At 43.6% G+C, this 26,607-nt stretch overlaps 1 protein-coding gene across 1 annotated transcript in view; it reads right to left on the bottom strand.

Annotated features, from left to right (window-relative positions):
* Positions 1 to 4,148: 4,148 nt before the first annotated feature.
* Positions 4,149 to 26,607, bottom strand: part of TACR1 (tachykinin receptor 1) — a 154,035-nt gene continuing 131,576 nt past the window's right edge. The window contains exons 3-5 of the mRNA XM_054476537.1: positions 11,271 to 11,421; positions 8,916 to 9,112; positions 4,149 to 7,407 (exon numbers count right to left, since the gene is read on the bottom strand). Coding sequence (XP_054332512.1) covers positions 7,116 to 7,407; positions 8,916 to 9,112; positions 11,271 to 11,421 — 640 coding nt within the window. The 3' untranslated portion in view covers positions 4,149 to 7,115. The remainder of the gene's footprint in view (positions 7,408 to 8,915; positions 9,113 to 11,270; positions 11,422 to 26,607) is intronic.

Genomic DNA, 26,607 nt, shown 5'->3' with positions numbered 1-26,607 from the left:
TGCCTACTCTGGTGGTGTCATGGGCCATCTGCACTATAATCACTGATATGCTTGTTAAAATGCAGATTCCTTGGCCTAGCCAGCACTCAGGATCTCTGGGATTGAGGCCAGAATCCAGAATCCAGATTTTGGCAAACTTACTAAGTAAATTATGCACATTAGGGTTTGAAAACAATTCACTTGGTCCCTTTAGTTTTCAAATTCCTGGTTCCTTTGCTTGGGTACTGAGCTTACCTTTCTTTCCTGAATCAGCAATCCTGTGGGCAGCCTTTTAGATAATTTTCTGGCTCATCTTAGCCTCAGGACACCCTCATTTTCTCAGGCAATCAAGCAGTCCCACTCCACACTCCTGACCCCAATATCCAGGTGAGTTTGGCCTTATGGGCAGGACAGGGATATCTAACTTGTTAGTTGTAAACATGAGATATTATCCTGCCCAATGACATTTGTCTTTCTAAAATAAGACTTTATTCTCCAAAGAAACAGATATCTGGGGAATTTTGTGCACTCAAGACTAAATGTACCGAGATTAATTTCAGCGGGAAATCTTGACAAGCACTCTTCAAATCATAGTTAGAGTCTGGCTGCACATCTTACCTAATCGTAGGGATGACTATAGTGACTGTGAAGACAATTTACTCTTTGAAATATTTGTCCAGTGATCTAATGGGTTTACGGAAGCTTGCTGCTCCTTGAAATACTACCATATCAACTAGCTTCCTGGCAATGTGTGTAGGGAGGTCATGCCAGCCTGGGTTGGGGCATCTTTAAGAAAAGGATAGAGGTCCAGGAATATGATAAATAAAAGAGACAGAAGAGGATCTTTCTTAAGACCTTGGGCTTTTGGAATTGGTCATCACTGAGATTCACTTCTGGCAAAGAAATTTCAGAGAAGTTACTTCAACTATGCCCCATTGTTCTCAAATTAAATTAAGGACAATGATACTGATTTCACGGAGTATGAAGATTAAATGTGATAATGCACATACAGTGCTTGGCAGAAGATCTACAGAGTAATGCCTGTTGTTATCGTAGTCATTATCATAACATTTGAAATGGGGAGAGGGAAGGAAGCAGTTTTGTTCTTCCACTTTTCAGAGCTTCAAACTTTTGGGAGCACACATTTCTATTTTCACTCATGTGCCCTTTTCCTCTATCAAGCAAGGACCTTGGGGGTATCTTGCACTGTGTGCCTTTTCCCATCCCATTTAGTATACAGATGAACATCCAGGCCAAAGAGCTCTGCAGCAAGAGGGGAACACACAGGAAAGGCAAGGGCCGCCTGCTCGTGGTGATCACTGGGGATGAGCTCTGAGGTCCTGTATGCTGGTGTAGAACAGCTGTAGTGCCTTTGTCTGTTCACCTGCTTCTTTTTAGTGTTGGGACCAACTTGAGCATCCTGCTGTGAAAGCCATCTCAGTTTGGGAAAATGGGTGAGAGGGTTAGGGAATAAAGGGAGAGTGTGGGTGGGTGACTACATATGATGGGTGAGGGGCTTTGGATAGATGGGTAACGGGAATTTGTGAGTAGGGATGGATAGATTCTCATTGTCCTAGGTAGCTGGGGCTGCTATAACAGAATGCCATAGACTGAGTAGCATAAACAATAGAAATTTATTTCCTACAGTTCTGGAAGCTAGAAGTCCAAGGTCGCTGTGTCAAAATGGTCAGTTTCTGGTCAGGGCACTCTTGCCAGTTTGCTGATGGCCATATTTTTACCTTGTCCTTCCTATGGCAGAGAGAAGAGAGAGAGATACAAGCTCTCTTGTGTCTCTTATAAAGGATTAATCCCATCATGAGGGCACCTCCCTCTGACCTAATTACTTCCCAAAGCCCTCAACTCATCACATTGGGTGATGGTTTCAGCATTTGAATTTGGGGAAGGACACAAAGCTGCAGTCTATAACACATACCAAGTCTTATATTAATTAGTGCATCAGTAAAGCATCTAGAGTAGTGAGATAAAACCTAGAGATTTCAGCATAGAGAGCGCTGGGAGGAGAGGGCTTCCAGGGTTGGGAGCAGTGTCAGATGAAAGAGTAGAAAACAAACAGAAACTGGAAGTAAAAAGAAGAAAGAAAGGAAGGAAAGAAGGTGGAAGAGAGAGCAAGAGAGAGAGAGATACACAAAATGTAGGGAACCTAGTTTTGAATCTGTATGAAAATCTCTGCAGCAACTGGAATATGTACAGCTAACATGCCATCAGATAGTGACTGCAACAGTGCAGCTGGCCCTTAGGGTTCATGTCGTTGCTGATGTTTTTTAGTCACTTGTTTCTAATTGTCAGTCTTTCCCCCTTGCAAGGTGCCCAGCTTGAGAGAGAAGCCAGGACCAAAGCATGCAACTCCTTGATGCTGAATTTGGCGCTTGTGAGATATGAGGCTCCATGGCCTCTGTCCTCTTCCTCTGTTTTCCTGAACTGGGTAGAAATAAATAACAGTGTCTCAGAGCATTGCCTGTGGGGTTCAGAGAAGCAATTTCTACAATCGGATGCTCCTTTCACCTTTGAAGATGAAGGAGAAGAACATTCTTGGTGTGTCCCCACCATACCCACTGTGCTGGGAGCTGTGAGTGAAATACTGCTCTTGGATTCTGAGCTCAGGAGCTCCATTAGAGAGTATTACTAAAGCCAGTTGTGGTGCCCAAGGCTGAGCACTTTCACTGTGCAGGCAGGCCACACATGCCTAGGAATAAGTGAAAACGACTTTGCCTCTGCACGGGAATGTCTGCGCTCCGCATCCTGTGTTATTTCTTGATTTATAATTTCTTCAATTCATAGTCTTCCCTCAGCTAACAAGTGAAGAGTGAGCATATCCCTTCATCATGAATTTGGCGTTTTTACTGCCACAAATATTTTAAATGACATTCTACAGCTTTAACTCATCTGAGTATCTGAGGTGAGCTATGATTTTATTCCAAAGCTGTTTCTAGCTTCCCAGCAACCATTCTGGTTCTCCTGGGGCTCATCTGCCTCTCACCGCTCTGAAAGTCCCCAGTTCTTGCCACTCTTTTATAAACAATTTAAATTGTCTTCTCCTCCTGGGGAGCACAGGGTGAATGATTTCTTTTGAGAAGATTCAGCTTTAATCGCACCTCTTATTAAACACACACAATTTTTGACATATGATTTGTGGGGATCTTGGAGGGGACTTGTGGATTCCTTAAAGCGTATCCACATACCCCTGTTGAAGATGCCTCAATTTAAATAAAACATCTTTATTACTTGTTTCTGATACTAACTGTGTTGGATAGTCTATATTCTCAAAACTCCCTCTTTCAGTGCCTTTGCAGTTGTTGCCACTACAAGTCTGTTACCAGCTGCTTATTGTTCTTTTGATGGAGCTGCCAGGGGTGAGGTGGCACAGAGGACAGGCAACCCAAGGTGTAGGAGGCAGACTGCCAGGGCTCACAGGGATTATCACTGATGTTTCAAAGCCTGCCACAGGTTTCCTGTCATGTTTTCAAACACAGGGGGCTGGATCAAAGCTTGGGTGGTAGTTGTGGAGGTACATGGCTCAGATCCCTCTTTGAGGAAGAATGGCAGGGCACTTGGCTGACAGCCTCCAGCTGCAGGGCTTCAGCAACCACCATGGTGTTCAAACACAGAACACTTTCCCTAGAGAGCCCCAGCCAGTGGCTGAGCACAGCAGGGCATCAGGCCTGGCCATTCTGCTAACGTGCAATGTCTCTCTGGGCAATCTTTGTGAGTGTTGGGCTGGGAGCTGCACCACAGTCTGAGACTCTTCCTAACCACCCCTTTTCTCCCAGGTGTCAGATTGGCATGGTGGTCTGAAGGCTGTCCCTGAGTACTTCTGCTTTCTTTCCCCTTTGTCTTTCTCAGATGTTATTCCCCCCAACCCCCAGTCCTACGAAAACTCTTGTGCTTATAACTCTGTTGTGTCTGCATCCTGACACAGCTCTATTCATAGGCAACATCACTGGTATTTCACATAATCCCACCTCCCTTCCCAGATCTCAACCTGGGAACTGTTCCCACATCTTCCCAACCCATTTCATCACAGAGTTGAGAGTTTGCTGAACATTGATTCCATCCTTCTAGCTATGCAAGTTATTAGGGTTCCTAGTACCATCCCATTTAGTGTCCTATAGGATGTTTAGGACCCCTAGAGAAGAGACAGAGGCACGAGAGAGTGAAATACATACTTTATTTCTGTATAAAGATTCTTTCCAGGAGACCAGGCTGGAAAACATGGAAACCTCAGGAATGGCCCCTCTCCACTTATACTCTTCTCCCCACAAATCAGGCCAGTGAGGTCAGTTCCTGAGTCCCTTTTCTCCAGGATTCCACTCAGTCTTTATCTCAGCATTCTGTTGGGGGCTAAGGAGGAGAAGGACTCTTGTTCTCTAGCTTCTCCGATAAAGGCCCTACCACCACCTCTCAATTACTGTGGTCTGGGAACTGTGAGTTAATGATATACATCAGGGCTCCTCCCTGAGAAAGCATGAGGAGGAAGAGGAGGAAGAGATTGGCACAATACAAATATCATAGTGACAGCAATGAGATCTCATATTTTGGAAGTCACGTAACAAAGATGGTTCCTTGATATTTCATATTCTATTACTACTGGACAGTACACCAAGGAAACACACTTGGATAAACACAGGGTGACGCATTTCTAGAATAAGAATGTGACCCATGCACAGTACAAATCATGGTGTTTATCACATGTGGGAGTTGATGACATTTTTATAAGTTAGTGGACATTGGAGACTGGGTCAGAAGAAGGCTTGCTGGCACTCTCCAAGCAGATGCTTTGCCATACTGGAAACTGCCCGGACCACCCAACATTCCCTCTTACTATGCACAGAAATGATGCTGTTCAACCATATTCCTTTAGGTCCCCTGGACTGACTGCCAGCTCCCTTTGGAAGTACCCCAGAGAACCCTCATTCCAGAGGCTCTCCAAAGGTCCCAGTCTTTGGCTTGACTGCCCATGTTGATTGTGGGTTTTTAGAATGCTGCAGAGAATCTGTCCTCTCAGATGCCGCCAAGACTGCTGGGCAGCTTAGACTCACTAGGACTGGTGAGTTAGTTAGTAATGGCCAATAAGGTAGGCTCCTCAAGAGCTGCAGGGTCTGTGTGTTCCCAGCTCAGGGCAAAGTCCAGAGCAGGCACTCAGTTAATCCTCATTGAGCTCAACTCTAACCTTCACTTCCATAGATGGGATGTCCCCAACTTCTTGACACCGTCTTCTCAGGTACTTCTCATAATCATGTTAGCTCTTTACGTTCTTCCAAAGTGAGTAATCCATACACAGCAAGATTCTCTATTGGAAGTATGACTAATGCTTAGGGCCCTAACTTTTGTTGCTGCTAAATTTTGTCTTCCATTTGTATATCTGCAGTGATCTGGCTTCACTTAGTTTATTTAATACTTTCCATGCTGCTTTAGAGAATGTGGTTCTCAAGGTTTTCTGGCTTATACTGTTGCTTCTTCCCTCAGGCCTGTGGATGCCCTGGTAGAATTAGAGCCAGCAGGGCTGGCAAAGGCTGTAAACCGTGCATTGTTCTCCCCTTATGCTATGGATGTGGCACATGTGCATCCATTATGCAAACTACCAGGAGTACATTCATGGATGTTACATGAAGCTTCTGCTTCCAGCCATAACTGGAAAAAACACAGATCTGAGAGACAGAAAAAAAAAAAAAAAAAAAAAAAAAAGAAAACTGCATGCTCACCTTCTGGAAACTCTAAATCTAAATTAGGATATAAAGCATTCAGTTCATGGCTCTTGGAAGACTGACTGTCTTTTAGGGTTGATGAGTCATTCTATCCCTTAGAGACAGGAAGCTGGCAAAGCCATGGAGCAGGGAGGAGACATTCAGAGAGTCTGAAGGGAAGATGCAAGATGCCCTCTTCCCAGAAGTGCAGCTGCAAAGTGCAGCCTTCTTGCTTGTCGCACATATGAGCACGATGCTAGTGTAAAACTAAGGATGAAGGTTAGGGCCCCACACTAAAATACCCAAAAGGTTAAAGCAGGAAGCCCACATTTGTCTTCTCTGACAGTGTTCTGCAGCTATGAAATTCTGCCTGCTAAAGCTGGATGGATGCAGGCCTTGGCATGAAGTTCTCTGCTCTGTCAAAGGCCAAAACCTTCCAGGAGAGGAATGTACTCAGGATTTTAAGATAAATCGGAGAATGTCTGAGATGGATAGTTACAGATGGCCTTAGCAGTTGCTACATCTCCAGGAACTGGGTATTAGTTACGAGACCACTGCTCCTATTCTTTTATTCTTCGTTTTGTTTTTTTTGTAAAACAAACAAAAAACTCGTACAATCCTTGAACCACGGGATGTTAAGAATTGAAGGAACACTTAGATTATCTAGTTCAGTCACCTTGTTTACAAGTAGGAAAAGAGGGTCAGCTACACATTAAATGTAGTGCAAGTCTCCCAATTCCTGGTCTGTAAGAGACATTAGCAGGTATCAGTGGACATATTCTGCTTGCGTTGGCTGCTCAGGACAGTCATGGGGACATAATGTGGAAACCCGAGGTTCTCAATCTCATGATGTATAAATATATTGAAATACTGAGATGCCAAAAAGGGGAATACATATGTTTCTTTTCACAGATGCTTAGAAGACAGGGCTAAATTTTTCATTTAGATGTTATGTGGTGCCTTCTTTTGTTCACCCTGTCAAGTGTAGGCTGGGGTGATAGGAGCCTCCAGCTGCAGGAGGCTGATCTGAGATAACTTTATTGAAGTAACACGGGGCTCCAGGAAAATGAGTCTTCTGGGTCTGCAGCTGTGCTGCAGAATTCATCCTGAAATGAGCACTCACATGCAGCCAAAGTCACTTCCAGAATCATGGAATGAATGGGCTTTTGGGAAAAGCTGGTCCGACCTTTTATTTTACAGGCTCAGCAAAGTTCAGTGATTTGGTTTGAGTCACACAGCATGAGGGTAGCAAAGATAGGGAAGAACTGAGATATTTTGACTTGAGGATGGAATGTTTTCCCTAAGCCATACTGACCCTTTTTGCAAGCCCCAATGTGAGGGTGTTTCTGATGGTTCCAGATGAAGGGAATTTCCATGCATGAAGGGAGGCAGGTCAAAGGCAGTGGGGGCTGCACCTGCCAAAGGCCCTGTGGCCTAGGAGAGTACATTGGAGGAGAAGCTGAAGCTCTCTGTCATGGTCTTGGAGTCACTTCGCGAAGAACAGTTGGAGGTCAGGTCCAGGGACGAGGGTGTGGCCTTGGGGCCGTCCTCTGGCTCCTCCTCGTGGGCCCCCACCACTGTGGAGATGGTGGTCTCCAGGCGGCTGACTTTGTACACACTGCCCTGGGTCTGGAGATACCGGGTGGATTTCATTTCCAGCCCCTCATAGTCGCCGGCGCTGATGAAGGGGCAGCACCGGAAGGCATGCTTGAAGCCCAGACGGAACCTGGAGAGTGAGCAGATGAAGAGGTGACCCTTTGGGACGGCCTGCTCAGAGGGCTGCCCACCACTGCATCAGCTTGTTAACACATGGACATACCCAAGCGTGATTCTGTTATTGTTTTTAAAATTAAATGACAGCTGGAGATGCTGAGGCCAAAAAGGCTTAAGGGTCAGTCAACAAGGTCAAATCCAAGACTAGAAAAAAACTCCAACACTGGAACAATCTTTATGTGAAATACATCTTTACTGGGGGTGGCCCTGAACTATGCTGTCTCCCCTCACATGGGGTCAGCAGACTTTGGGTCAATTCGACCTCACAAAACGCATTCACCAAGTATTTACTATGTGCACAGCACTGTGCTAGTTACTGGGTGGTAAAAACACATATCCTTCCCCCGAGTAGCCTGTTAACTGAAGGAGGACTCTCTGCCAATCATGTTCCTTCAGTGTGCCTCAGTTTCTCTGGTTGTTAAATAGGAAGAATTAACCTTTACTTAAAGGCATGCTGCTAGCCTTAACCTAAAAAAAGTGTAGGTGGGTCATGAAACTCTTAGAAATAAGGGTGAATGTGTGAGTTAGACTAACAGAGACCCTTTGGTCAAGTTGAAGAGAATGTCTTTCCCCAAATTCCTAGTACCTGAGTGTCTAATTCACAGCAGGCACCTTACAGGCTGAGGACTGATGGATATAAAGATGGTAACAAGCATTTTATTCCTCTCCCGCCTCCTTCCCCATCCAGAGGCTGGTGGTGCTCTGGATGACAGACTGTGCTGCAGCCACTATGTGTCCTTGCCTGCTTTTGGGAGCCCTCTGCACCCCATGGTGAATTCCCTACTGCTGACCACCATTCTTGATGGGCTCTGCCTTCTCTTACTTCTCTGATGTTGGCTTCTGCTGCAGGATGGCTCTCCCCAACCTGTTTGATTAAGTGAGGGTAGGAATCAGGCCTCTGGGGTCACAATTCCTTTTTGCCTTACCTTGTCCTGCTGGAACTGCTGGAAGAAAATGGGTAAAGCTGCTTAGATCATAAGATGGAATGGAAAGAAGACAGTGAGAGATCAGAGAGGGTGAATGTGCTCTGTGGGGGGCTGAAATTCTCTTTCTGTATGCATAGCCCGCTGCGTACTGGATCCATAGAGCAGAGTGAACAAATTCACAGGCCATGGCCTGGAGCCTGGATCCAGCTTGCAGACCTGCCTTACAAGTATTAACCACAGAAATTTTTAATTCCCCCACTAGTTGCCAGTATTTACGAATCAGAAGACTTTGGACAATAATATGGATTTCTAGTTCCCCTTGGAAAAGAAAAAAAGAAAATCAGTCCACTCCGGGCTCCCATTCCTGGATGGTGATAATCAGCCAGGCTGAGTTGTGTGACGAAAAGTTAGCTGCAGTCCCCACTTGTCCCTCTTGTCTCACAGCTGGGTTTACTCATTTAGGATGGCCTCTTGGCCACTGTGTATGTAGATGGTCTTGTGGCCCCTGGAGAGCTCACGGGGTTGGGATTCTCACCTGTCATTGAGGCAGCAGTAGATGATGGGGTTGTACATAGTGGAGCTCATGGCCAGCCACATGATGGCCAGGTAGACCTGCTGGATAAACTTCTTCAGGTAGAGATCTGGGTTGATGTAGGGCAGGAGGAAGAAGATGTGGAAGGGCAGCCAGCAGATGGCGAAGGTGCACACCACGACGATCATCATTTTGACCACCTGGCAAGAGGGTGAGACAGGTGAGACCACCAGCATATCCCCCTCTCTCACGGCTGCTTCCTCTCTCCTCCCACGCCCTCACCGTGCACAGTATGGGATGAAGCGGGAAGTATTTCAAAGAAGCCCCTTCAAGGAGGAGAAAGAATCTTTACTATGTGGTGCTACAGGACTTCGGTTATGTCAGCTGTTCTCAGAGTGTGGTCCCAGAACCAGCATCATCACCATCCCCTCGGAACTTGTTAGAAATGCAAATTCTTGGACCCTGTTTCAGACTTACTAAATCAGAAACTCTGGGGATAGGACCCCAAATTCTGAGTGTGACAAACCCTTCAGATGATTCTGATGCATGCTCACACTTGGGGACTACTGTGTTACATTATTCTTCATGACTGGAGGAACACAGGGAGACAATGAGCAAAAGTGAAAGGGTGTTCAGGAGGAAAAGGCCTGGAGCAGCAGGCTGCGTGGGCGGGCACAGCAGAAGGGGTGGGACAAGGGGAGATGTAGTGAGCTAGGGCAAGCTGCTTGGTTTTGAGACTGAAGGGGAGGGAAGGAGAAGGGCAAAGGTTTGACTAGCTGCAGTCAGAGAGTGCCAGATGTTTAAAAGCGATTTAAAAGGTTTTGTGAATACTGGATACTATGATCTGAATGTTTGTGTCACTTCAAATTTATATGTTGAAATCCTAACCCCTAAGGTGATGGTATTAGGAGGTGGCCTTTAGGAACTAATTAGGTCTTCAGGTCAGAGCCCTCATCAATTAAATTAGTGCCCTTATAAAATAGGCCTGAGAAAGACCCCTCGCCCCTTCCACCATCTGAGGACTTAGAAAGTGCCGTCCATGAACCAGGAAGCAATCCCTCTGAAACACCAAATCTGTCTGTGCTTTGATCTTGGGCCTTTCAGCCACTAGAGCTGTGAGAAATCAATTTCTATTTTTTATAAACTCCCAGTCAAAGGCATTTTGTTACAGCAGCCCAAATGGACTAAGACACCATGCGATGTAACCCCTTCCCAAGACATCTTTAGCAAAGAACTCTACAGCATTCATGCAATGCTATGCAGAGAAGTACCAACAGAGAATACTATGCAAAGAAGTACCAAAGAAAAGAAAAGGAATGAGAAAGCTCTTTATATACTGATTTTCAAAAATCTTGTCAATTTTAAGTGAAATAAGTGAGAACAGTGTGTATTTACTATTTGTGTAAAGAAGAAGAGAAAATAATATATATTTACTTATTTATAAGTGCCAATAGCTAGAAGGGTTAAGAAACAGATAACAGTGGTTACCATTGCATGCATATCTGTGTGTGTGTGTGTGCATGTGTGCGTGCAAGCTTGGGACCTGGGTAGATGACAGATCTAGAAGGGAGAGAGGCTTTCCATGATAAGAATTAAATTTTTTTTAATGTTTCATTTTGAACTAATTGAAGGCCCTCGAGAAGTTGCAAAAGTGGTGCAAAGCAGTTCCAGGTACTCTTCACCTAGCCTCCTCCAATGAGATCATCTTACATAACCATACCACATTATCAAAACCAGGACACTGACCATTCATCAAACTACTGACTATATTTGGGTTTTTGCCAGTTTTTACATGCACTGTGTTTTTGGTGTATGGATTTATGAAATTTCATCACAGTTATAGATGAAAACACCACCACAGTCAGGATACAGAGCTGCTCCATCACTGCAAAGAAACTCACTCATGCTCTCACTTTGTAGGCCACTCCTCCCAAGCCCCCCCAAACACTGACTCCTGGAAACCCCTGATCCGTTCTTCATCAGTATAATTTTGTTCCTTTGAATGCTTTTTGATGTTTGAACCACGTGAATGCATTATCTTGTCAAACTTTAAATAAATAATAAGAAGAGGACCAAATCACTCTTCACTGATTTTTTATTTAAGTGTGTGTGTGTGTGTGTTTTAATGGATCAGGAGGTTGCAATTACTCTTTAAGAGCAAGCGAAGTGGCTCATGCCTGTCCAGCCAGATCTGGGTTCCAAAGACACTGAAGAAAGATTCCTTTCCTCCTCTCTGTTGCTCCCCATACCTAGGGATATTTTGTGCTTGCTGCCTCTGGAGCTCACAAGTGTGCCATCCCTTCTCGACAGCCTGTTGTCTGTGCCAGGGTGGGTTAGTTCTGCCTGTCCCCTGCTCACCTTGCGCTTGGCAGAGACTTGCTCGTGGTAGCGGTCAGAGGAGTCCCCAGGGATCTCACTGGCCCATAGTGTGATTCCCACTACGGTGTATGCATAGCCAATCACCAGCAGGGGGAGGAAGTAGATCAGCACAGTCACACAGATGTGGTACCTACAGCAAGGTAAACGGGAAAGGTCAGTATAAGATACTTATTATTTTAGGTTTTTAATTTTTGTTATTGTTATTGCAGGGGCAGTCAAGGTTTGGCAGCTATCTCTCTCAGCATTTGCCATTAATAAGCTTGGGCTATAAAGCCCACTCCAGGGAGACTTGTCACCTGCATAGGGTGGATAGGTGATACTAATCAATACACTACAGAAAACAAATCTTTTCAATTTATGTTTTTCTTGTGGACTTTTTCCATAATGAATACTCCTGTTCAGATTGAAGAAAAAGAAAACATTGATGACAGGGCACTGAATCTGTTGTATGCCCATAGTGATTTCAGTTGATGACCAGTTCGGTGTCACTTGCCCCACATCACTCCCCAAAACAAGGATGAAAACTCAGGCTGCATTAATAGAAGTATAGTCTCTGAATGAAGGAGGTAATTATACCACTCAATTCATGCCTGCCAGACTACACTTATGCTCAACTTAGTGCAGGGTTGTAGACCAACTAGTACATTCAGTTGAGAACTACCATGATGGTTGATAAGGCCCAGTTTATGCTATGTGATAAGTGGATTTATCGGTATCAGAATAATTAGCCTGAATGAGAGAGATAAGACTAATCTCAGAACTAGGATTAGTGGGTGGGTGAAAGCCACATAGCATAAGCCATTTCTAAGCCTGGGCTTTAAGAATATATCTTCAGATAGAAGCTGCCTGGGTCCCTGAATTACCCATTGGAGGACAGGCGCCAACTGACTCACATTTGACTGGGACACGAGCAAGAAATAACCCTTTGTGGTGTTAAGCCACTGAGATGTTGAGGTTTGTTACAGCAGCACAATTCATGCTTTTCTGTTAAAGGGAAGGCTCCTTTTAAGTAGAAGACTTAAATAAGGTTTTTGAATTTTGGGAAAATATATTTTTCTTGGGGGTTTGGGGGTCCTTGGTTTGTCTGGTTAGTTACAGCTCTTTTCTTAGATGTGAGTATAATGAGATACTCAGAATTCCCAATAATGATGATAATAATAATAATAATAATAATAATAATAATAATACTAGGAAGAACAGCTAATATTTGGGGGCACTTACTCTAGGTCACTGTGCTAATAATAATGCTAATGATAGTATTAATAGCAGAAATGGTAGTTAAATTTGAGTGTTGATGAAAAGCACAAAGCCAAACGTTTTACTAGCATTATCTTATTTAATCCTTAAGCAAATGACTGGATAGGTACTATCAATCCCATTTTGTAGACGAGGAAACCAAATTTAGAATTTAATTAATTTTCCCAAATTCACAGCTGGTAAAGGGAGGAGCTGAGATTAGAATCCAGGTCTGTGATGTCAGAAAACCAGCCTTTTGTCAATGGAGAATAGCCACCCAATGATTTTTTTCTTCCACTCTGTTTACCATTCATGCTTATTTTATGCAATGATTTTCTTCCAATGAGGAAAACCCACTTATTCACTCAATTTCTCCTTTGTAGATACTCTGTTTGCTTTTAATCACTTCTTTGTAAAGCCCCACAGTTTTTGCTACTTATTCAGTCCCTCTGCATATCAAATTTGCATCTGAAGATACTCAAAGACTGCTTAAGTGACAAATCACAGATTGCACCAAGCAGGGTGTGAGTGCATGTGTTCTGTGCAGACAGGCTGCTCCAGTCTCCCTGGCTTTCAAAGATCTCTGAATTGTCGTCTCCTTTGGGAGCCTGAGGGCTCTCCAACCACTATGGCAGGGACTGCATATTGTGTTTCCTAGCTAATCTCAGTCCCTCCTGGTTGCTCTAATGGCACTGCTTGTAAGCAAAATGTTTGGAGACTACAGGGGCAGGGAGAATCTGAAAACCTCCAAATTGCACTGACTTCTCTTACCTGAAAGAACAGCCCCGCCTCATGCAGACTAATAGTTTGTGACCAAAACATGTTAGCTGAGCTTTGCTGAGACATTGCTACAGGGCACTGAGCGGGACTGGGTTGGAGTGTGATGGGAGGGACACTATGGCCAACTCGACGATGCTCCTTACCCTGGACCAGTGGCCCTCAAACTCGAGTGGGCTTCAGTATCACTTGGAGGGCTTCTACAACCCCACAGGGCTGGGTCCCACCCAGAGTTTCTGACTCAGCAGGGCTGGGGTGGGCCTGAGAATTTGCATTTCTAACAAGTTCTCAAGAGATGCTGATGTTGCTGTTTGTGGTTCAGACTTTGAGAAACATTGTCTTAGGCCAGCGGTTCTCAATCCCAAATGTACAAGAGAATCACCAGGGAAACTTATAAAATGATCAGTGCCCAAAGGTATTCATTCAATTGACTTGAGGGTGGGAGCAGGAAATTACATTTTAGAAACTTCCCCCAAGTTATTGTAATAGACATCTAGCACTGAGAACTGTTTCAGACCTTAGGTATGAAGTCTATTGGGACTCCATTGTTGTCCGTGATTTAATGACTTTATTAAAGTGTGCATTAACTGTGTTTTCTGGTTCTGTATCTGATGCTTTGGCTTCTGGGTCCCTGCAGCTCAGGGAGGGACTGACTGTTTCAGGCAGAGCTAATTCCTTTGGAAAACAAAAACTTTCCACTTGGATGCCTTTCATATGCAAACTAACCGAAACAAAGCCCATACTTCCACTTGCTTGCTTTCTTGGGCTCTTACAGGGTAGGACACTATTTTCCTGCCCTAATCACCCAAAGGCAGGCATCAGACAACTAGGGGCAGCTCCTACACCCCAGAGCCTGCTGAAGTTATTCAAACCAGCCAATCTTAAACCTGTTTACCCGGCCTTGCCTGCTCCTTCCAGAGAAAACCCCAATAAAGGCTTTCCTGTGGGGCATGGCTTGGTGTGGGGCCGTGGCCCTTCAGCTTGGGAACTGTGAATAATAAAGTGTCTTTCAGTGGCAACCATATCCTGATCTGTTGGCCGCACCATACCTGAATACAAAATACAATCTGCTCTTTCCCTTTGTGAAATCACAGATCTGATCATTATGAACATGCAAAGACAAATACATAAACATAATTTATCAGCCTTTAAAAAATCCTTCCCTTTTTAAAGAAGCAAAAGTAATTGTTATTTATCTGAAAACAACAAAAAAAAATGGGCTTAATTTCAGCTAAAAGGTGTTACAGTCAGGAGCATTGGTTTTTCCATGTTCCTATAGGGATAATTGAATACAACATAGAAATAGGATCCAGCAATTCTATTTTTAGGTATAGACACCAAAAATTGAAAGCCAGGACTCAAACAGACATTATTTGAATCTGCACACAACATCATTCACAACAGCTAAAAGGTGGAAACAACCCGAATGTCCACCAATAGATGAATGGACAAATAAAATGTGGCTTATACATGCAATGGAATATCATTCTGTCAGGCCTCTGAGCCCAAGCTAAGCCATCATATCGCCTCTGACCTGCACGTATACAGCCAGATGGCCTGAAGTAACTGAAGAATCACAAAAGTGAAAATGGCCTGTCCCTGCATTAACTGATGACATTACCTTGTGAAATACCTTCTCCTGGCTCATCCTGGCTCAAAAGTTCCCCTACTGAGCACCTTGTGTCCCCCGCCCCTGCCCACCAGAGAACAACAACCTTTGACTGTAATTTTCCTCTACCTATCCAAATCCTATAAAATGGCCCCACCCCATCTCCCTTCGCTGACTGTTTTTTCGGACTCAGCCCGCCTGCACCTAGGTGAAATAAACAGCCTTGTTGCTCACACAAAGCCTGTTTGGTAGTCTCTTCACACGGACGAGAGTGAAACATTCAACTTGAAAAAAGAAGGACATTATGACATGTGCGACAACATGGATGAAGCCTGCAAACATTCTGCTAACTGAATACGTCAGACAGAAAATGAAATGCATTGCAGGATTCCATTTATACGATCTATATAGAATAGGCAAATTCATGGAGACAGAAAGTAGATGAGAGGTTTACCATGAGTTGGAGGGAGGAGATGGGAGTTATTGTCTAATGGGTACAGAATCTGTTTGAGATAAAGACGTGGATGATTTTGTTTAGGGTTGGGTGGGTAGAAAATTTCAGCTGTTACAGAAAGGTCGAAATAAAGAAGTAGCTCTGGAAATGGATGGTGGTGATGGTTGTACAACATTGTGAATTTACTTAATGTCACTGAATTGTACACTATAAAATGGCAAATTTTATTATACATATTTTATCACAATAAAATTTAGTAATAAATTATGTAAGAAAAATTGAGCTAAGCTGGCATTCTAGGTTTCCAGATTCGCAGTCTTTTGCTCCCCGCAGGCACTTGACAACTACACCTTCCCCGTGCCACATCCCCACTGAAAAACAAAAGGCAGATTTGATCCTTGGATGAGATAAAAGGTTAAACACATCCTTCTAAATATTGCTCAGATAAACCCCATTTACACAGAAATTACAAATGCTCAATCCAAACAGTGCCCAACTTATCAACAATTATAAATGAATGTAGGTCAAATCAATGAAATTCCATTATTAGAAAACATAAAATTAAATACATTTTTTCACCTTGATGTCTTTTTAGAAAAGTATTTTTTTACCATATCTTGTAGTTAACTGGAGATATGTCTATTTATATGTATATATTTGTTAAAGTCATTATTTTAGAGAGCTGGTCAATGAGCCAGCACAATCTTATTTTGTGTGGCTCTATGCTTGCTTTGGCTTTCATTCTGCTATTTCCTAGATTTCTGCCAGTTAGGATTTTATCAGCTCTCAGAATTAATATCGCCTTGGGAGAAGAGATCTGGGATTAAGGATGCACTGTAAGTGAACATAACAGCAACAGCAAGAGACAGCAACAGAAGAGACTGGCTGGCCCCCACCTGGTGAGATATGTGCTAGGTTGTCATAGACATGAGAGAACCCAGTACCATGATTTTGATCATTAAATCCTGCTGATGGGCTTATCGGAACTTTCAGAAGGAAGGTTCAAGCAACTTCATGACTTTGTTCATCCCTGTAAGCAGTGAATGAGGCTTGACACATTTTACAGGATAAGCTTGCTGAATGCAGACCATGTAGCCTCAAATCCTGCAGATTCCCTTGTCCTTAATGCCATAATATCTTAGTGCTCATTAATCTAGGTTTCCTTATATCTCACTAGTGGGATCCTTGTTGAAAACAAGAACAGTTTCAGTTTCTGAAATAATCCTCAGCATTTGAAATCAAGGTTGATAGGCTTATTAAATAATAACTAGGTGTCTTCATAATGTACTTGGTGGAGGCTCTAGGTGCCTTAAGGTAGGGGAAGAAGGCAGCCAAGAGGGCACAGCTCTGGGTTCTCCATCTTTATTCTAATGAGATAGTTCTGCTTTGCTGGGTTTACATATTGGCTTTCTGTGGATGATATTGTTTGGGAGTGGGTGGGTAGAAAATTTCAGCTGTTACAGAAAGGTCGAAGAGCATTGACATAATCCCAACCCTGATCCAGTGCATTGCCATTCTTTGCAATATCCATACCACATAATCATCCAGAATCTTCTTGAATACCCCTTGTGACATGCCGCTCACTACTTCTAAAGCTGAGCTACATCAGCGACCCTTGGAAGGTTATTACAGATGCAGACTTTCAGGCTCCATCTCGGAGGGACAAAATCAGAATATGCATTTTAACAAGACTACCCAGTAATTCCTGTGTTTGTTCAAGTTGGAAGCACACAGCTCTTGGTCTTGGTTGCACATTGGAATTGCCTAGGGAGCATTGAAAAATTCCAATGTGTAGATCCCACTCTAGAGCTTCTGATTTAATTGGCCTGCAGTGCAGCTTTCGGCACCAGAGATCTAGAAGCTCCCCAGGTGATACTCCTGTGCAGCTGGGGCTGAGAATCATTGGCGTTGAGACTTCTGATGCTGGTAGCTGCGACTGATGCAGTTCCTCCTTAAACCCAGTGAAAAACCTGTGGTCACGTAGCTTTCACACTTTATCCTATGTCACAAGCAAACCTGAATCTGCAGACCTCCTGGAATGGTCCTGCAAACACAAGGTGACCATGAACCTGCTGTTCCCCAGAGCCCCCTTTGCATTGAGGGCTTTTGAGGCCATCTCTCATTTGATACAAGCTAAGCAGCCTTGTTCCTCCTGCTCTTCCTCAAATGTCCCTCAGGCTCTCTCTCCTTCTCACAGCATGGTGCTAGATGCTTGACTTTTTACTTCCTGGAAAAAAATTGCAGGTCCATGTGGCTTCTTGATAGTAAAACAAAGCAATACTCATGTATTTATTGGTTCACTCACAACTGGATGTTAGAGCCAAATTCCAAAGACCTTTGAAAGTTCTCTTGAAGGCAGACAAAAATTGCAACTGGTTAATCGATAAATTCAGCAAAGATTTATTCAGCACCTGTTCTATATCTGGTCCTGTGCTAGGGGCTGGGGACACTGAGGAGAGTTCTAGTCGTTGTTTTCTTCTTCTGGAGCTCACAGTCTGCAGGGTAGTAGTGCCAAAGAGTGTGCCATGGGAAGTGGCTGACAGTGGTTACCTCTTCAAGGGGAGTGGAGACATTAAGGAAGGGCATGAGTGAGCCTTTTTCAAATACAGATACAATGTAAAAATTAAAAATAAGCCTAAATACAATGGTCCAGTGTTTTGTGCATGTGCGTTAGTGCGTGATGCATTGGTGAGATATTCAACCAAGCTGGTCAGGGAAGCTTCCTGGAGGAGGAGTTGCATGGCTAAGCCCTGATATACAAGTAGGAGGTAGGCAGGTGAGGTGGGCACTATAGGGAGGGGAGGCAGCAAGTGCAAAGGCATGGGGGAGGAGCCTGGCATGAGGCAGGTACTAAGATGCCATTAGAATTGAACAGGACATGGCTGTGTGAGGAAGTGCCACAAGACTTGGCTGGAAAGAAAGACAGAAGCAAATCACAAAGGGCCTTTTATGACAGGCTGGAGAGTTGTGATTTATTTTGAAGTTGGTGGAAAACCATGAGGTGGCTTTAAACAGAGAATGAACATGGTCAGATACTTGTGCTCTGGCAATAGTGGAGCACGGATGGAGGTGGAAAAGTCCAGAGGCAGTGAGTCTTTGGGGTGCTCTGCGGGCCTGGCAGGAAGTGGCACTGGCCTGAGTGAGGGCTGTGGCAGGATGGATGGATGATATGAGGGGAGAGATTCAGGAAGCACTGTGGCTTGGGGGAAGAGCTGGTGGACTTGGCTGTGGATGGCAGAGTTTACCTGAATTTCTGGCCTGGGTTAATGGGGGAGGGAAGGTGACTGTCACTAGTGTGGGGACCCAGAGAACAGGAACAGGCTTGTCGGGGGAAGTTGGTAGATTGCCTTTTGGATATGTTGACTTTGAGGGCCAGCAGTTAGATGTCTGTATCTGGATTTGGGCTGATATTAGATTTGGGAGTCCTCATGTGTCCAAAAACCATAAGAAGACAAGCGGATGCAAGATGGCCATGAGAAGAGAGGAGGTCCACATCTTGGGGTTGGGGGCAACTCCAGGGGAGAGGCTGGAGGGGAGAGGGAGGGGCAGGAGGGAGAGAGACTCCAGGGGTGGGTAGAGCCTGCCTCTGAGGGGAGGGAGGATGAGGGTGGGAACTTACTCTCTGCTTTGGACATCAGAGACCCAGGGCAGATTCGATTTTAGTGGCATCGTCAGAGAAGGTGATGATGGACCAGGTGAGTTGAGTGGGAAGTGAGGAAGTGGAAGCAATAGGTGTAGATTCCATTCTTAATACACTTGGCCATGAAAGGGATGGGAGAGAGCAGTCGTTAAATGGGGCCAAGGGCCGAAGGAAGCTGTCTGTGTGTTTGGTTGAAAGGATAGGGGATATGAAGCCCTCCGTACCTCTCTGACACATCACCCAGTCTTCCCTGGGTTATAGCGACACGAGTACATGTCCCATCTTTCTGCAGAGACAGGCCAGGACCAAGCCTCCATCAACTGCATCCAGACATAAGCTCTGGGCAGGAATGTCCCAGAGTTGCCCTGTCTCGCGATGGGGTGACTGATCAAGGCAGATGCTCAAGTGCATGCATTTAATTCATGGAAGAACTGGCATCACAGGATCCCCATGCTCAAATGCTGCTGCCTCCTGGTGGAGTCAATTCCAATGGGGCAGCTCCTCAGAGGGAAGGCCACACTGACACCTACCCATGAACAAGACAGGGAAGGAAGCAAATTCTTACTGCAGTCTCTGCTCAAATTGCACAAGTCAGAATTTCGTTGTGTTGTTCTCCAGGTTACTTTTTATATACAACTATTTCATCTGCTTGATTAGATTAAATGTTCCTTCTAGGCAGCGCCCATGTGGTGCTTCTCTATTTTCATCACAAAATAGGCACCAAGGAAATACTTCATAGAAAAATATCATCTTGGGTTTCAAAAAACATTAGAATTCTCACCAGATTTGTCCCCCTCATTCAGCAAGAAGCCCTCTTGACAGCATCCTCCTCAGAAATTGGCCCAGCATCTGCTTGAATGAGAGCCTTCAGGCAAAGAGCCTGAGTGCCTGAGCTTTTCTTACCTCTTTCTTCTTTAATAGATAGGTTTCTCACTACAAGTACTATATACTCATTGTCGAATTGAAAATACAGACAAACATTGAAAAAAACTTCAAAGGTTTTTCTAATTATATCATCTAGAAATAAATTCTGAGAAAATGGATAGATATCTTCCTATATCTTCCTGATATCTTCCTACACACACTCATATTTGTACACACATAAGCATACTGTTAGATTACTTTAAAAACAACACTATGTCACAATCATCTTTTTATGGCAATAAATATTTCTATAACAACATTTTTAATAGCTGCAATAATGTTCTATTGCGTGGAGGTACCATAGTTATTTAGCTAGTCTCTTATTTCTTCTATTTGGGACATTTGAGTTATTTACAATGTTCTAATATTTAAGTGATACAATGTTCTAATATTTAAGTGATACTTTAATTAACATATTCAAATATGTGTTGTTGCTCCCATTTTTATTTCCCAAGGTTAAAGTCACCAGAACTAAGTTAAAGGGTTTTTTAAAGGTTTGATATATACTGTCATCTTCCAGAAAATATGTGCCAATCTGTACCAGTTTATGAGATTACCCTTTCATTTGCACAGCTGCACTGGGCATTATCATGTATCATAGTGTTTGCCAACATGATAGGTCACACATGGTTCTCTACTTTAATTATAATTCTTAACTCATTGTAAATTAAAATTTTATAATTGTATTAGTCTGTTTTCATGCTGCTGATAAAGACATACCTAAGACTAGGCAATTTCCAAAAGAAAGAGTTTTATTGGACTTACAGTTCCACATGGGTGGGGAGGCCTCATAATCATGGCAGAAGGTGAAAGGCACATCTCACATGGTGGCAGACAAGAGAAAAACTTGTGCAGGGAAACTCCTCTTTTTAAAACTATCAGATCTTGTGAGACTTATTCACTATCACGAGAACAGCACGGGAAAGACCTGCTCCCATGACTCAATTACCTCTCACTGGGTCCTTTTCACAATACATGGGAATTCAAGATGAGATTTGAGTGGGGACACAGCCAAACCATATCAATAGTTATGCTTTTTAATCATTTTCATTTCTTCTTTTGTGAACTGACCACTTGTATAATTTACTCTATTGTATATTGGGGTGCTCATATTGTCTTTCCTAATTTGGAAAGAACTCTTTATGGCTTCTATTGTATTATACTTAGAAGGACCTTCTCCATTCCAAAATCACAAAAACATTTACCGATATTTATTTATTTGTTTATTTGCATTATAACTATTCAGCCCATTAAGGATTTATTTTGTTGAGTATTATGAGAAGAAACTCCAAATATTTTTTTCTCCAACATTGCTTACACTTTTCCCAGGACCACTTATTGGATACTCTATCATTTTCCTGATGATTTGAATTTGCACTTGGATCACATACCACTCACTATATTCTTGGCTCTGTTTCTGGGTTTTTGTTCTGTTTCCTTCATCTATCCCTCCTTACTGGTGTCAGCTCTGCAACATCTCAAGTTTTATGACTTTGTAATACATCCTTTATCTATGGCAGTACAAATCTCCTCTTATTTCTGGGATAGAAACCGACCTGGATTACTCTGGTCTGAACTCAGAACACGAAGGACTTTAATCGTTGAACAAATGAACCCTTAATAGTGGCTACACCATTAGAATGTCCTGAATTTTACTTAGTTTTTAAAATAAAATATCTTCATACCTGCACATTTCTTATGAAGAAGGTTAGAGAATGGTCTCAGTTATTTACAGCTAGGTTGGCAGCTTCTCAGAAGAGACCAGGTTGTAAATCCACTGGCCCTTCCCAGCATGACATGCATGATGAAGTGTAGTGGTGAATGCTGTTGGTCTGCCTTGGACCTCATGGCCCCATTACAGATTCTTTCTTGGGCAGCAGTCTTAGGAAAAAAAAAAAAAGGTTCTGAAAAGGGTGTGTTGCTAGGAATGGCTCAAGAGTCTGGGAATGCTCTAACGAGAGGTATTGAAACACAGACTCATGCAGGAAGAAGCTGAGCTCCCTCACCCACACTCCTCCTCCCTCCAGTCTGCTTAGGGAGAGGAGGGAGGGCAGTAATGGTGTTTGAGGAGGCAAGTGGCTGATAGTCCTGCCTGAAATTTCAACTGGTGGGATATGTTAAGAAAAACAAACAAAACTTGAATTCTAAAGCTTCTGCAGGCTTTGAATTGCTGAGAGAGAACAAGTTAGATGGTCTTTGGGTTGGCTGGGGACCTTATTGTATTTTGGGATAGGAAAAAATAGGGCAGAAGCCTAATTTAGGGGGAGAGTGAAAATGCTAAATTGATCTCTGTGGGAAAAAAAATATCAAGAGTATAGGTAACAAGAAAAAGGGAGAAAGCTACCATATTAAGCATGACAGAAAGAGGGGCGAGAAAGAGTGTGAGTGCACCTGAGCCCCATGGTTGGAAGAGGGACTTGCAAAAGGACACAGCCAGCAAGACATTTCCTGCAGGGATGGCTGCTCAATGCATTGCAAAGAACAGTGGTATCTGAGTGCGAATTCAAGAAAACACAATTTTGTTCTAGGCTGTAATTCCCCGATTCATCTCCTCAAATCTTTAGTAAAATGTGCCTCATCCAAAAATTCCATGGTAGTGGGGCTTTGAGGAAATAAAGGAGAGTGACTGTTTCCCAGAGTGGAGCCAAATGGGCAGGCCAGGGCTGGTGGCGACCACAAAGCTCCTAGTGGTAAGTTAAGGTTCTTACTTAGGGTGGAGAAGAGGATGTGGTGGAGAGGGAGAACCTGCCTCAGGCAGCAGGGAGACAGAAGGGGACCTCCTGAATCTGTATTATGCTTCCTGGTCAGCCTTCCCAGCCTGGCAAGATGATATCAGTCATCTGAAGAGTCCTGGAATCTCTGAGGATGTTCTGCAAGTCCCCCAGCCCCAGATACAGAAATGTGAGGCAGGTAACTGCCACCAGGTGGCGCCAATCTGCAGCCGGCACCTGGACCAACCAGTATTCATTAGGCATTTCAGTAACTCAGCAAGAAGGCAGCATGCATTTTATGAGGTCGAGTTCATTACACGCCACACAGTGCCCACCTCCCAACCCCTACATTCCTTACCGTGTCATGGTGCAGTTTTCCAGTATGTGGGGTGTTTTGTTTTAAACCACTGTAGCATGAGTTTTGCAAATCCTCTTGGAATATTGCAACCCTATTGAGGACAAGACTGCATTTTATATGTGACATTTGCTCTGATACATGTTTTGCTGATATAATCCACCCACTTTCAAACCCTCTAGATGGGTCTTAACTCTATTGTGTTGTGCTCTGCCTGAGGTTGAGTTAGCTGACTATCGCATCACTGCAATGGAAGGCTTTTTGCTGGGTGGGTAGGCAGGGACAGATCTGGGATGAGCTTCTCTCACAGCAGCAGCTGGAATGAACTCTGAGCTGGGGGTAGGGGTTGTGGGAGACGGATTGGATACATGCAGAAGAAGTGAAGCTTGTACTTTATCATTCTGTCAAGCACTCCAAATAAGCTTATTTTTGGTGGGACATTGTTTAGAAACTGCTTCAATTGGTGCCAACGGATATGAGTAAACATTTCTTGATATAGGGAAGTTACACCATAAATGCGGGTGTTGGTTGGTATTTTACACTTCCTCTCATCTCTCTGGAGTTTGAAAAAGCACTTAAAATAATCAAAACAGTTTTAGTCCCAATAGCCTGTGACTAATAGCCATCCATGTCTCTAAGTCTGGACTAAGTGTCCAGACTCATAGCCCTGATGCTAAGTGCCCATTCTCTTTGCTGTGCCCTGAAAATATGTACTCTCAACAAGACAAATCTTAATACAGCCACTACTAACAATTGGCCAGGAACCTTTTCTTCTGAGGAAATTTATTATCAAGTGCAATACAATATAAATAGCTATCGGCTTGTAGAAGATGTAGAAATTTCATATTTTCTACCTGCAGTAGTTTCATTGTAAAGGTGTTTCTGGAGAGTGGATTCCACTTCATCTCATTACCTCTGGGACTTTGGGTAAAAGACAGATATTGCTAACCCCATTTTAAAAGGAAAAATTAAGGTATAGGGAAGGTAATTGCCTTGTTCAAGTCACTCAGGGTTGAAATGGGAATAGAAAACAGATCAGTCCTTGTCTCATTTCAACCCTGTGCATTTCTTTCTCTTTCTGCTCGGATGAGCTAAGAAGACGAATGGATAAATGTCACTCAGAGCGGGGAAACCACAGTTTTTCAAGAATGAACAAATACATCAAGCACAAAAATTATCTGCAGCATTTTATAATGGCAGATAATTTATTGAAAAATTGTGTAGCTTAAAAAAGCAGGCCCAGGATTGAAATTCATCTAGACGGGTGACTGGAATGCGGCCAAGTCTTCGATTCCATTTCATGTCTGGATTCATTCTTGTATTTCCACAGCCTGTTCCTGTCTTGAACCCTGAGCTCAGAGAGACTCTCAGTTGACTGAAATATGTGGGAAAGACAAACACCCTACTTTCTTTTCTTAGCCAAAAGTTTCTCAGCATAGACAATAGACCATTATGCCATGAGGAACATAGGCTGCCAGTCTACAGTTTCCATTAACACATTGGGCAATGCAATTTATGTGTCTCACAAGAAATTATCAAGGATACTACATTAATCAATTTGAAGTCTGTTGTGAATTGTATGTGAGAGGACAAACATTTAATGTGGGAGTGTTGACAGATTTTTCTACCTCCCCAAGGCAGCCAAAGAGAATCTAATAATTTCTGGACTATTTTTTATGCAACCTCCTCCTCTTACAAAAAAAAGGTCTTTATTGCTGGAAGAGAAGCTAAGCTAATCTATGCAATTGAGACAGAAAGTCTAGCAGATTGCATGAGGGAGAGGAGGTTTTGATTGGAGAGGGTCCGAGGGGAGCAGTGGGTGATTATGAGAACAGGAGGTTAGCTAAGACAGGGACTTTTTTTTAATAGGTACTGTGGTGGACAGTTGTTTGGGGCACTTTTTAATGGAATTTCTATTTTATCACTTTTGCTAATTAAGCCAGGCTTCCTCAACTTGACAGTTCTTAGATGCTGAATCATGCAGATTTAGGCTTTATGAAGGCTTCATATATATTGTTAGCAAAGTCACCTGTTCAGGTTTGGGGCCAACCGTGTGTTGAGGTAGCATCTTCAGTTATGGGCGAGGAACATGGGAAGAGGAGGCTGCATAGTTGCTGCTAGGCGCCATGGGTTCAGCCACCCGATTGTTCATGAACCCTCTATTTTGTACTAGGTGCTGAGGATATAATGGTGAATAGAAATGACATGGTCCCTGCCTTTGAGATGCTTAAAGTATAGCGGGGGAGACAGATAATAAACAGATATATCAGCAAATAAATATAAAATCATAAATGTTGCTAAGTGAGTAGAGGAGCCAAACAAGGGGAGTGGTAGAGAGTACTAGGGGTGTGCACACAAAGGACTCTGATAAGGTAATGTTTAACAGAGACCTGAAGGTCAAAGCTGCGACGTGAAGGGTGCAATGGTGGGTGCCCCATGCAGAGACAAGAGCAGGCACAGAGGCCCTAAGGTCCAAATGTGCTGGGCACATTGGAGAAGCTAACAGAATGCCTCTGTGGCTTGAGTGGAGGGGTTCAGGGGTGAGGGCCGTGCGACGTGGTGGGGGCCACAGCCTCTAGGGTCCTATAGGCCATGCTGTCAGGAGCTGGGCCTGCAAAGTGCCAAGTCAAGTCACTGAAGGGGTTAGGCAGGGTGGGATATGATCTGGCTTTGATTTGGTTAGACATGCAAGCCTGGGCCCTGGTGAGAGGCTGCACTTTCATCTGGGCAAGATATGATGAAGACTGGGACTGGAAGGGTGTATCAGTCAGGGTTCTCTGCAGAAACAGAGCCAATGGGAGATATCTATGTCTATGTCTCTAAGTAGCTATTTATCTAACTATTGAGATTTATTTGTTTTAAGAAATTGGCTTACACAACTGTGGGGGTTGGCAAGTTTAACATTTGCAAGGCAGGCTGGCAGGCTGGGAACTCAGGTAAGAGTTGATGTGGTCTTGAGGCAGAATTCCTTTCTTTCTAGAAAATCTCAGCATTTGCCCTTAAAGCCTTCAACTGATTGCATGAGGATCCCTCACACCATGGAGGGTAAGCTGCCTTAGTTAAAACCAACTCATCGTAAATGTTAATCGCATTTACAAATACCTTCACGGCAACATATGGATTGGTGTTTAACAAGTAGCCTTGCCAAGGTGACATGTAAAATTAACCATCATAAGGGCACAGCTGGATGGAAAGAGCTGGGAAAACTCAGGGCATGATTTGGAAGCATTCTAGTAACAATAATAATAACTGCCACTACTACCACCATAAACATATTAATAGCTGACACTGATACAGTGTCTCCTATATGCCAGGCTCTCTTTTAAATGCTTTACATATATAACCTCATTCAGTTCTCCCAACAGCAATCTCTGTTTTACAGATGGTAAAACTTAGGTACGAAGATTGCAAAGTGCTTACAGACTTCACATAGCATAACTCAGGACACCATTCACAGAGACTACTGGGTAAATAGCACCCTCTTGAGTTGTGCAATCCAGTTGACCCTGAGAGACAGTTTAAGTAACTGGCCCAAGAATTCTCCATTGTAGAGATTAGTGTTGTCCAGGATGGAAAGAATTATAAAACTATATGGGAAGGAATGCCATCA

The sequence above is a fragment of the Pongo pygmaeus genome, chromosome 12 (assembly GCF_028885625.2).
Source record: "Pongo pygmaeus isolate AG05252 chromosome 12, NHGRI_mPonPyg2-v2.0_pri, whole genome shotgun sequence".
Lineage (NCBI taxonomy): Eukaryota > Metazoa > Chordata > Mammalia > Primates > Hominidae > Pongo > Pongo pygmaeus.
The sequence above is the reverse complement of the archived record's forward strand: the minus strand, read 5'-3'. Positions and strand labels throughout refer to the sequence as shown.